Consider the following 13,113-nt stretch of genomic DNA (forward strand, 5'->3'; position numbering starts at 1 on the left):
CTGTATTCAATAAAAGACTATAAAGACTTTCGATAAAAAACAGAAGAGAAAACACTTCGCAGTTGTTAACGCTTTGAAATTAGCGAAACGAGGTTAATAAAACTGATAGCGGGTTTTCACTCTGCTTGAGATCATGATTTTTTGCGTTTTATTTCGATAACTTCACTGTCTTGGTCGTTGTTATTCACTCGCACGAAAAGGAAATGAATCGGCTTGTTTTCCAACAGTTCCAATTATGAGCTAACAATATCAAAATTTTTACGACTAGGCGTACTGCATGCGTAAAACTAATCCTTTCAAGCAGCGCTTCTAATAAATTCGGTTTGGGACCTATTTGTTAATATAAACAAGACACTAAGCTTAATCAAAGACTATTTTAATTGAGTAAAATAGCGTTATGGTTATGACGTCATCACCTTTCTCGCCCCCCAAGGTTTTTTGAAAAGTCGGCGCCTATGGAAAGAAATTTGGCACGGTCGCAACACTTTCAGAAAAATTTAAGATATGAAGGGAAAATAAAATAAAGAAAATGTTACAAAAAAAAAATAAAATAAATTTTGTTTATGTCTATAAGTTAGTACTTTTGAATAGTTAAAATGATTAGTTTGGATCAACAAATGTGTGGCCTACAGCTTGGATTGAAAGGAAATTATCGGGTACCGTAGCCTAGTTATCCCGACCAGCAAAAATTTGTTCCAAGAACACAGTTCATTTTTACATTGTAGTAACAGAATGAAAAGGCTAACCAAATGTGTGGCCTATCGTGTTAACGTCGCTAAACGTTGAAATCGTGTAGAAAAGGGAGCTTTTGCTGACTAGGATACTTTGAAACTGAGAAACATTCACAGAAGCCTTTCGATTTGTTCCAAGAACCCAGTTAGCCTAACAGTTCATTTTTACATTGTAGTAACAGAATAAAAAGGCTAACCAAATGTGTGGCCTACTGTAGGCCGCCTACAGCTTGGATTGAAAGGAAATTATCAGGTGCCGTAGCCCAGTTATCCCGACCAGCAAAAATTGCCGTTTTTACATCGTTTTAACGTCGCTAAATGTTGAAATCGTATAGAAAAGAGAACTTTGCTGACTAGGATACGTTGAAGCTGAGAAACATTCACAGAAGCCTTTCGAATTGTTCCAAGAACCCATTTAGCATAACATTTCATTTGTACATTGATTCAACGTCTGAATACATTATCTTACAAATGCAACGTATCGTAGGGCTTCTGTGAATGTTTTTCAGTTTCAACGTATCCTAGTCAGCAAAGTTTTCTTTTCTACACGATTTCAACGTTTAGCGACGTTAAAACGATAGGCCACACATTTGGTTAGCCTTTTTATTCTGTTACTACAATGTAAAAATGAACTGTTAGGCTAACTGGGTTCTTGGAACAAATTTTTGCTGGTCGGGATAACTAGGCTACGGTACCCGATAATTTCCTTTCAATCTAAGCTGTAGGTCACACATTTGTTGATCCAAACTAATCATTTTAACTATTCAAAAGTACTAACTTATAGACATAAACATGATTTTTTTGTAACATTGTCTTTGTGTTATTTTCCCTTCATATCTTAAATTTTTCTGAAGGTGTTGCGACCGTGCCAAATTTCTTTCAACTCAATAACTTACTTTGGTCACAAGCACGTTTTAACTTCGCGTTTTGTCGCTTCTACATTTTTCTCGACCTTTGCTATGTTGACGTGTATTGTTTTTGATATGATGGTCAGAAATAAAACTAACTGAACTGACATGACGAATTTTAATTTAATAGTTCAAACATTTTATTTTTATTCCTTTCTGCACGATTTCAACGTTTAGCGACGTTAAAACGATGTAAAAACGGCAATTGTAATTAGGCTACGGTACCCGATAATTTCCTTTTAAAAATTTCAAAAACTCGCCGAATAGGGCACTCGCCGAAAAAGGCTCTCGCCGAAAAAGGCTCTCGCCGAATCGGACTCGTCGAATCGGACTCGCCGAATCGGACTCGCCGAAACGGGCCATTCCGTCATCAAATAATAGAAGAAATTTGTTCATTGACCAACGGTATTTATGACTAACAGAACAAGTGGCATGAGGTGGGATACCTGCATGCAGGTTATGAGGTAAAGGCGGTTTATGTTTTTGAATCAATTAGAAAACATTGACGCCCACTTTTAAATTAGCAGCATAAAAAGTTTGCTTCAAACAAATTAGATCAAAGGCTTCATAAATAGATTTTATATGTTTTTTTTTCTAATTGCAATGAACATGCTTACCAAATCTTCTGGTAAATTAAAGCCAGAAACGTGTTGCTGAGAATGCACAGAATGGTTGTACGCGGAATGTTGATCCATTTCAAATTGTTCAGAGGAATGCGTTCGTTTCACTAAATAAAACATCAGCTGTTTTAAAAGATCCGTCAAATGAAAAACAGCTACAAAGGCCACCAAATGAGATTTCAGGCGGTAATTGTAAACAATTTCTCAGTTATGCAAATCACAACATTTGGGTTGACTTTACAAATTGTTTCCTTTGTGCAATGGAAGACAAATTGAAGCCAATATCAGTGCATCATGGTGCAAATGTATCATATTATATACAGTAAATGGATGTGAATATGAACTCTATTATAAATGTTAAGAAAAAAAAAAAAAAAAAGTGTTATTTTCATTGCTACTAGCTCTATCATTCAATGAAACTTTTAGTTGTTTCCATGACAATTTTATCACATAGCCTACAGTACATATATCAAATTTATGCTCTCTTTTCATTGCATTTGCAGTTTAAAAAGTTCATTTCATATCAGAAATAACTAGGTATCAAAGATTCTCACAATCAAAAAGTTCAATAAATAACTTTCAAGAATTTAAACAAATTTTCAAAACGTAGAATTTGCACAATACTGTATGAAGGAAATTAACTGAATCATCATTATATTTTGAATGACATTGAACTAATGTGAGATGGTTCAAACCATTTCAATGATTACACAAGCACCTTGCTCATATATATATCTGAACAAGAAATCATAACTACTGTACCAGCACCTACGCAGAAATTGTATCAATAAACTTTTTACTGAGCTTTCAAAAAGCACAAAAAAATTAGGTCCAGAATTTTACCAATACTTTAGAAAACATTCTTTGGGTCTAGATAGAGTCTTTATTTGGGTCCTTATGGTTTGAACTAGTAAATGTTTAATTTGTACCAAAGCATACTGTTTGTGCACTTTGCACATATTATGATGTACCTTGCTGTAAAAGCACCGGGTTTAGTTATAAAAAAAGTTTTAAATAGCATGAATGTATTTCAATAAAGGTGAATGTGTCTGTTTTAATGCTGACCAATTGAACAACCCAATGATATGCATAACACCTCAAAAAACAATTATATACGCAACTAATTATGTTCCGTTGCAACTAGTATATAACAGCGATATATTGTAAACTTTAATAAGAAGTGTGCAGAAGAGGAACAACGTAAACAGAATGAATACCTCTTTCCCGCTTTATCATATTCGTAGCCATAGTCGCTACTGTTTCATCCAATTGTTAAAGGTGATATGATAGTGTGACAAGGTATAACATTGACAGCTGCTTATTTCATAACAATGATTTTATATAAAATTATAATAAAAAACAAAAAGTAAAGTGCATCTATTCTGTCAATCATAACATTAATACATATTTTAAATATTTAAAAAAGCTATCAGGCAAGCGATTGGTTCAAATTAACTTTGTAAATTTAAAAATAAATCTAGTTTTTACAGTCTGCTTTTACATTAAATGGTCTACCCACATACTCCACCATTATTAACAACAGAGAAAGGTGCTCTACAAAAAAGACTGATTGAAGATACGACTAACTAAAACTGCAACGTACAATCGTACATCTGTTGAAGTGGTGCTCATCAGAGAGGAGTACTAATTTAAAATACTGAATCCAAATGCTTTCAAATTCTGAACTATTTTAATCGGATTAAACTGAAGAATATTCAGTACTGAATATTATTCAGTTTAAAAGTTTCAAGTAGGCATCACAAGTGGGACATAAAAAAATTGGCAGTTGTTAGCTAAATAAAATAGTAAACTGCAGTTCATTTAGTAGTAAGTAACATGATGATTTATGTTATTTCCATGAGGCTTCTACTCAAGATCAACTTGTAATTAAGAATATTGTGTTTTGTCGACTGCATGGCCAAGTGGTGAGAACGTCTGCATGACATTCAAAAGGACATGGGTTCAACACTGCTCCAGAGCATGAAGCTGTGTCTTGACTAAGACATTTAACAACATGCGAAAATAGGGGGAGCATTTGACTCGAAGAATAATGTCACTTTGCTGCTTCCTGTTGTCTGTCGTATCGCATCTGTGATCGCAGTGAACTGTACTGTATGTTGCCGCAATGGGCACAAAATGAAAAATGACTGTTATTATAATTCTCAAGAAAACATTTTACACATAGCTGTAAACCAAGTTTAACTTCAAACAGTACTAAAAATGCCTGCTAAACTCTGTGCAGCCTTTTGTTTCAATCTAAACTACTCCGCCTACTGGGTAACACTGAACATAAATCAATATTTTAGATGTGTTAGCTGAACTTGCAGTCATACTTAGAGACCATGTTAATCGTAGAATTGTTGATATACATTTACAAAAGATCCTGCTTATTCTGCTCTTCGGAATCGAATGGTTTTGAGCTTATTAAGCAAGTTGGCCAATTAAGCGGGCCTCGAATTTTTGCCACTCCTATGTGTATGATTGTTTATGGCCGACTGCATAATAGCTGAAAGTTGCTAAATTTGTTAACAACCAGACACAACGATTGGTTCTTTCCTGTTGTATGCCACACATTTTTGGCAACGTGCAGAAATTTTCTTTTTTTGCGAGCTGTGTCAGCATTGTGCCATGTTTTGTAGCCTACAACTAAACAATCACAGAGCATTAAAAACTGAATTAGCAGCGTAATAATCGTCAAAAGAAATTGATATTTATATCAAAAGCAAGATGAAAAATGCATTGCCTTTCAACACAATTTCAAGCAAATGTAATCGAAAATTAGGCTTAAGCAACATTATGGGTTTACTAAGCAGTGTTTTTTATAGCAGAATGAATAGAAGCAATTTCGGATTGGACCAAATAGGATTTAATAAGTTAGTAATCTTTGCTTATTAACCATGGGATTAATAAGCGAAGACTACTTTACTATTATACTTTAATCCTGACTTATTTTTGCTCAGAGAACTTGGTGATTATTCACTTACAGCCAGTTGGATAATATTCTTCTTACAAATTTACTAAAAACAAGTTGTACATGATGATAGCAATCTTGGTACCGGAATGCCACAGGGTTGAGAAAAACCCGGGTTTTTTTTTTTTTTTTTTAAAAGATGCAAAAAAAGGTAGATTCATGCTTATTTCACCTCAAAACTACATTTTACGAATGAAGTGCCTTTCACTCACAGTACATGCTTGCATAACTCAATAAAATAATGCACTAGGGCTGTTGTTGCTTGAATGTTGCATCATCCATTAATTTCAAGATCAAGTTGGATGTCGCATCATCCACTGATTTCTATACCAAGTTGATGCTACCGTGGTAGAAATCACATTATTGCATCATTTGCTTTAGATTTGAAGGCAAGGAGCATTTATGCCATCATGTTTAAATATTGTTTATCATTTATATATATATTATATATAGTAATGGATGAGCATTGAGCAATTGAGCGGCCATTGGCCATTTAGGCAAATGCTCTGAAACAGCCATGCGTTAGAATCCAGAATCTGTAATTGGTAAATAGCCTCCTAAATTGTATTTCACATCATATATACAGACTACAGTAGAGTAGTACTTTCACCAGTTTAACAATAAGGCCTTCTTGCATGAATGAGTTTTAATGTCTGCCCCGATAGCTCAATTGGTTAGCGCGTCACTTCTGGAACGAAGAAGCTTCAAGATCAAGCAGCGCTGGTTCGACTCTCGGGGTGTGCGCTTAAGCAACGCACGTTAGGGACTGCTCTCCATTCAGCGACATCTAATGGATGGAATAGTTCCCCGGCAACAAGACTTCAACAATCGGAAACTTCACTCTGTCAATCTCGGTGACCGGGCCTGCGTCAGTGATTCAAAGCCTCTACAAGTATGCAAAACTGCCAGGATTAAGCTCTGCATTGAAGCTTTCCCAGTCCGAGGATAAAAATTCAATCAATCAATCAATGTAGTATACATACACAAAGTGGCATTACTTGATTTTTGTGTACTGTACAATATCCACTGCGTTTTCAGTTTATTCTTAGAAATTTACTTCATAATCACATCCTTAAGTCCTAATTTAAAGTTTGTTTTAAGTGCCTTGTAGTGTTTTTGTTCATTTTTTTTAATTTTCTAATAAAAACTGGACAAATATGATGCTCTGGGTTTTTTTGGGTTTTTTTAAGTGGGTTTTTTCAAAAAAAACCACCCGGGTTTTTTTGGGTTGGGTAAAATACCGACAACCCTGGAATGCCAAAGCATGACTAATTTACATATATGTCCTTGGAAACAACTAAGTATAATACAAAAAAGCATACAAACACCTTAATAGTTGTCACTGCCTTTGCCAATTCAACATACACTACTTACTCACAAAAAAAACAATATATATTTTAGTTTTACAGATTGAAATAAAAATGGTTGTTTTGCATTTAAGATGTTTGATTGCATAAAGATTTTACATGCCACACCACTAGCCATCGTTTTCTACTGATAAGAATAATGACACACCGTACACCAGGTTAATGCGCAATATTTCAAAGATGATCATACAACAAACCATGTTTTATTGTATTAGAAATGCATTGGTAAATACCAACTTAACCCATGATATATTTGCTGCAAATACTATATAAACAGTGTTTAACGTATTTTAAGCTGAAATAAACCTTTTCTTTTTCTTATATTCAACAGTGAATCACCCTGACTGGCATTAAAAAAATCATTTATTACTAACAGCAGATTAAACCTTGATAAAACAGGCTACACATCTGTTCACATCTACTAAAAGTAAAGTTTAAACTTGAAAGCCAGTACCTTCTAAGAATAAAACTGTCTCACTAACCTACATTATTTCGATGACCTAACAGTTGTACCGCAAATGTGGTTACTTTCAAATATTTCAAATTTTTACTTTCAACAACGTTCAGTTTTAAGACATTCCACAGAAAGAGAAACTTTTTTCTAAGAATAATGATAAAAGGAGTTTTGCTGAATTTGCAAAAATAGGTAGTAGTTTGCACCAGTTTGATACCTTTTTTTCTTTTAATAAAGAATAACATTTCAGCTAAAAAGTTGAGTCATGTTTTTGTTTGTTCGTTAGTTGCAGACGACATTGCTTTTTGAGCGGTAAACTATACAGTCGAAAATATCACCAACTGATGCTTTTTTCATTATGATTGAAACTAAAAGTGATAGCAGATCATAGTATTTAAGCAAAAGAAAAAAGGCTATGTTGATATCATGGGTAGGAAAGTATATAAATAGCTCAGTTTCAGAAGAATATTAATAGAAATGACAAAATGATAAGTTTGAAATCATAATGAACATCATCTATCTATGTTTTCATTATGAAAATTCATAAAGGCTATCATAAAAATTATTTAATACTCTACTAATATTAGTCTCAAAAGCCAATGAATGGTACCGTACCAAACAAAAATTCTAAAAATGAATAGCTTCACCAAGAACTCTTGTATTAATTGCCAGCTAAATAGTTTATGACAATAAACATAGTCATGTCTTCTTCAATCTGTAAAAAATCCACATTTTTTTAAACTCATCTGTATTGTAAGTGAACTAAACAGTCAGTTTTGTTTAGAGCAGCCAGTAAAATACTAGCTAACACCTATATAGGCCTAATTGCATAGCCTACCATACCTTTTATGTCATGTTTTTACTTCGGACTGCAGTGCGCAATATATTTTTTTGGAACTTGACTAAAGGTTTATTTTTAATTTAAGTTTCAAAATTAATGGCTAGCACTTCCCACGCAAACATTAGGGTTAGGGCCTAAACAAAACTTGCTTGAACATAAGCTATGATTATGCTTAAGCCTAGGTGATGTTCAGTTTTTCTTCATAAGTTTTAACACTGTCCTAACCTATATTTCATTTCAAAATTTATTTACAAATAAATATGAAAAAGAAACCCATAAAAATTTAAGTGTGTTGGCTACTTCTGCATATTACACACCATTGTTAGTTGAGAAATATTGTTGAAGATTTGTAGGCATACACAAGAACAAGATTATGACTAGGCTATGCTATTGCTATAATAATGATAGTTTGAGCTTAAAAGATATCAATGTAATATATGATAAATCAGGTTATTTAATTTTTTACTTTTGCTAACAGATTTTTAGGTAATAACCAGCTAGGCTATTAATGCGAAGTCAAAAAATAATTGATAGGATATAAAGTAGAAAAACATCACATTTACATTACACATGACTTCTCACAATATACACCACTTTTGATGACATCACATTTAGTTTTGCCATAAAACATGTTTTAAGTCAAGTATAAAGGTTTAGTTTAGACCTTAAAGCTTAGGCAAGACATCGTACATTAAACCACATTGATAAAATAACACATACCTTCAATATAATAATAGCCTAACAATTTCCAGCAAAATTACTGAATATGTCAAAGACTGGAAAGGTTCAAAAGTTGATGCAGAAAAATTATCAGACACTTTTTGAGAAGTTGCGACAACTCTTCTTGAGAAGTATCCAAGAATATGGCAAATCTTAACATGTACAGCCTTATTAATTGCACATTTAAAAAAAAAAACACTCAAAATAACCACAAAGCCTACCACTCCTTAGCCTAAGGCATATCCAATCTTATATGCAAAACATAAGCCTTCATCACACCAAAAGTTAGCATATGAACAACACATCGATGACGTCACTTCGACTGTTGAGCAGGTGGTGAAGTAGTTTCAGCAAGGACAAACGTTAAACGTAAGTAATTTCCAGAGCTTAAGATGAGCTCTATGAACAAATTTTATAAAACGTGAGATGCAAAGCCATTTACCAACAGTTGGGGCTTTGGACGACTGAGGCTCGGTAGATTTTTTCTAAATATTAATCTAGGCTTTGTTAGGTTTAGGCTGTTCTGGTGGGTTACTAATAACGTATTTTATTTGTTCGCATGGGGGCGCGCTTCCAAAACAATTTCTTTTGTTTTCGTATTTTGCAGGGGTTCCCATAAGTCTACCCTTTTAATTAAACATAATTATTCTCCCAGACAGTGATGGCTCGTCCATAAAAAATACAGAGACTGCAGCCACCCACATGTTTTGCTTTTATTTTTTTCATAAAAGAAGACATTTAAATTCTGGATTTGGCTAAATTAATGAATTGAATCACTTCAACAAAATGTTGATTCTATACCTCTGTGTTCAAAAATGCAACAGATTACGTAATAGAAAATTGAAACTTGATATTTCATGGGCTTTAATTCAAGCTGCTTCGCTTCTGTAAATCGCATGTTTCAGCATTTCTTTGGTGTTTTTGCTTGGTTAAACAGAAATTTTTATAATGCATCAAAATTTTTCTTTTGTTATCATTATAGCTTGTAGGCTAAAACTTAAGCTAATCTAATAGTGAAAAAGAATAACATTTCTGAATTGCACTAACCTTAGTAAAAAATTTGAAATTTTAAGTAGACTGGTTCATAAACAATAAAATAACTGGAAAGCTGGGCAACACTCAATCCAATCCGACTCCAGACGTAAAATAAGGCTATCAACCACAATCCAGATATTTTTATAGTCTATGTAGCGGACGTCGAGTGGTCTGAACATCCGCCCATACCTAGCTGTGGCTGCTACAGCAACATCCCGGGTAGGCTACTAGCGTTTAGTGGGGATGATTTTGAGAACAATACCTTGCTCCTTTTGCGAGTATGAGTTTATTCCAAAAAAATGCATGAACTTCCACATCGGAACGTTGTAACCAAATAATGCCTGGAATTCAAATAGAACGAGTTAAACTAATTTAGAACATAAAAAACTACACTACAACCATAATTAAACTAACACCGTGACTTCCAAGAAAGGAATCCGTGGCAAACTGACTGAGAAAATAAGGCACCACACAACTGGCCGACAGACGAAACCACACTGAAAACTGTAAAACTAACAAACTGACTGTGTTTCACGCTGAACGATTGATTTAAAGGAGGCTTATTGCTTCAAGCAATGCAGCATAGTGTCAAATGCGCAACGCTACAACAACGTAAAACTACGTATGTAAATCAACCATCATAAGTGGTGCAAATTCCGAGGAAAGGCCCTAATTTTCAGCCAGCGTTTCAAATTCCTACCAAGCACAAATTTCACAACGGCAATTAGACTAAAGCAAACACAAAAAAAGCCGAAGACGCTACAAGACACCCCGGCAAGAAGTTAAACGGGGTGGCCGTTTGACTTCTGATGAAGATGTTTGCAGCAAGGACATGAAGCAGGAGAGGCACACAATGCGTAGTAGGACAACATCACACAGAAATGACACACGGTGAACAACAAGACGGGGTCGGATCCCCTCCGCACGGCGCGAGAGCTAACAGCTCCACTGTTACCAGCAGTGGCCGAGTGGCCGAGTGGTTAGCGCGTTGGGCTCACAGTCGAGAGCCTGCGTGTTCGACTCCAGCCACCCGCACCTGCTGTTGTTTCTCTGGGCAAGAAACTTTACGACAATTGCCTCTACCCAGTGATCGATTTCGAGTAATGGGTAGTTCCAAATTAAAGTCATAAGCAGAGTAGACAACCGGAAACAGACATTGTCGTCGGCTGCAGCGTGGGTCAGGTGTACGTCGGAAGGCGTACACCGATGCATAGCGCTCAAGTCCGCTTTCCCGCAATGCAGGATAAAGATAAACAAACAAACCAGGGAGCGGCTGGTCGGCTCTCGATTGGTTGAAGCCAAGACGGACAATATTAGAGGCCATGACAACGTACAATGGGATTGTTAAAACTGGGGGCAGATAGTGACGTCATAGTGCCATTGTCTTCAATTGAACCGACATTGAACGTTAAGATTTATAACACTGAAACGAAAGCTGTGGCAGCTTTAAAAAATTAATACTGTATGTTGTTACAGAACGGTCGCCTACTGAAAGTTGAAATAAATCGCCAAGCAGGCTACGCTACTCGTCTTGTAAACAATTTAAGTATTTTTTAATCTTGTATCAAACGGGCCCATCACAAACTTGTAAAAGGAAAAATACAATTAAATCGTTCGTGATACTGATATTGTACCACACCAACCTTGAAAATTGCGGTGGATGAGCCATGATAACACTGAGATATTTAAAAAAGTGGTAACATCACTAGCCAAAAGTATGTAAAAAACAATGCACCAGCTACTCGTAGCCTAGACTCGGTTAGTTAAAAGATTAATTGTTAACGTGTAAAAAGTAATGCATCATTCACCAAGCCTTATAAACAAGTCAATATCGAGACAAGGCTGATACGCATCATCTTTAGTAGGTCAATATAATTTGACTATTATGCTAACCCGACTTATAGTAGTATTAATGAGAACACTCAAGAAAAAAACAAGATAAATATCCAGAAAAGCTCATAAACTAACGTTAACTAATCCATGATAATTAACTCCCAAGCTTGAGAATTTTCTGTCTCGGCTCTTTGTCAGATCTGGGACAATAAAGTGAAGAATAGTTGTTAAAAAAGATATTGCTTAAAATACGACAGTGAGCTTTCGAAACATGAAATCCATAGAAGTCTGAAATCACTAGAAATACCTTACAAAGTGATGAGATGCAGGTTAAATCAGCAATAGCGTGAAACATGATGTAGCAAAAAAATGACCAATGACACAAGCAATCACCAGGTACTTTTAATTTACCTCGATTCAACTCATTAAGATAAGAGCCATACTGCGAATAAATACTGTACGTGTCCTCATCATCGTGATCAAGTCGTGAAACATAGCCTGCAATGTACACTAGAGCCATTTTAGTATCTTCAGATAAGCATGTTTCTAGTTGTGGCAAACTGTCAATCATATCACAAAAACGTTCTGATAAACTGAAGCAGCATTTAGGACAGCTATGAGTGTGAGACACTTGCGCAGTGGCTTCAAATAAATCAGTGTTTAACCTCAAGCACAGCTTGGTTTTGCGTATTTGATGTTTTTCTAAATCTTGTTGGACGGATATAAAGTAGGTGCCTCCGGAACCCTGTCGAAGCTTGCCAAACTCTTTCTCCAGTGGGTCTGTTGTAAAACTTCCCAGAGTAACATAATCATGAGTACCAGAGACAAGAAGAAACTTCGTCAAATCAACCAGTCCGTAGCAAGTATGAGCCAAGTTCGATGAGGTATCTCGAGTCAACGACTTCACGCGTGAGCTAGCAAGTACTGGAGACAAATTTTTTGCGAGATCACCAACGCTTGTTAAGTATCGCAAATTGTTATCAGACACTGATCGGATAACTGCACGTCGTTGGTCATTGAACTTGGTATCTTCATAAGGACCGTGACATTAACTATTTTCCAGAAGCCAATGAAGGTTTGCAGGAAAATGGCAGTGTCGCTTGCATCATCAATAAGAAGTGGGTGCGTTCTTAGCGCAGACAACGTTTCGTCACAGAAAACTTGAAGGCAAGTCGATACTTTTTGTCTTTCGATAGGCTTCGGCGATATGGATACATCAGTAAGTTTAGAAAGTTTTACCAGCTTTTCTTTCTCATGACAATGAAGTGCTTTCAGATCAGACCACTTTGCGATGCGTTTTCTTCCGGCACTAGTATATTGTATTTCTTGAGTTTTTTCTGTTATCCAATTGTTGCGTACGCTCTTGAGCAAATGCACGTAATCATACAGCAAGAAGATGTCGTCAACCGTTCGCCATGGAGCACCAGGTTTGGTAGAAAATGATTTGAAAAAAGCTTGATTAACCCCGTTACCATCGCAAAGTATTGCAACTAATTTTCCACCAGAATTTTTAATTACTGAAATAAGCTGCTGAGTTTGTTGAAAAAGAAACTTTGCATCGAGTTTTCTAACAGGCAACATTTTGCAAACAAACTTGGGGCCTCCAAAAAGAGATACTACCATAAAACTCAGC

The 13,113-nt window shown here is 35.5% G+C and overlaps 1 protein-coding gene across 2 annotated transcripts in view; it reads right to left on the minus strand.

The window, feature by feature from the left end:
* LOC145781351 (uncharacterized) overlaps positions 1-8,749 on the minus strand; it is a 33,918-nt gene extending 25,169 nt beyond the window's left edge. The window contains exons 1-2 of one of the 2 annotated variants that reach the window (XM_082593135.1): positions 8,613-8,749; positions 2,257-2,366 (exon numbers count right to left, since the gene is read on the minus strand). In XM_082593135.1, coding sequence (XP_082449261.1) covers positions 2,257-2,334 — 78 coding nt within the window. In that variant the 5' untranslated portion in view covers positions 2,335-2,366; positions 8,613-8,749. Of the gene's footprint in view, positions 1-2,256; positions 2,367-3,476; positions 3,540-8,612 lie in introns of those variants that run through there. The other variant, XM_082593134.1, reaches the window with a different exon arrangement.
* Positions 8,750-13,113: the final 4,364 nt, after the last annotated feature.

This window comes from Aplidium turbinatum, chromosome 12 (assembly GCF_918807975.1).
Source record: "Aplidium turbinatum chromosome 12, kaAplTurb1.1, whole genome shotgun sequence".
Lineage (NCBI taxonomy): Eukaryota > Metazoa > Chordata > Ascidiacea > Aplousobranchia > Polyclinidae > Aplidium > Aplidium turbinatum.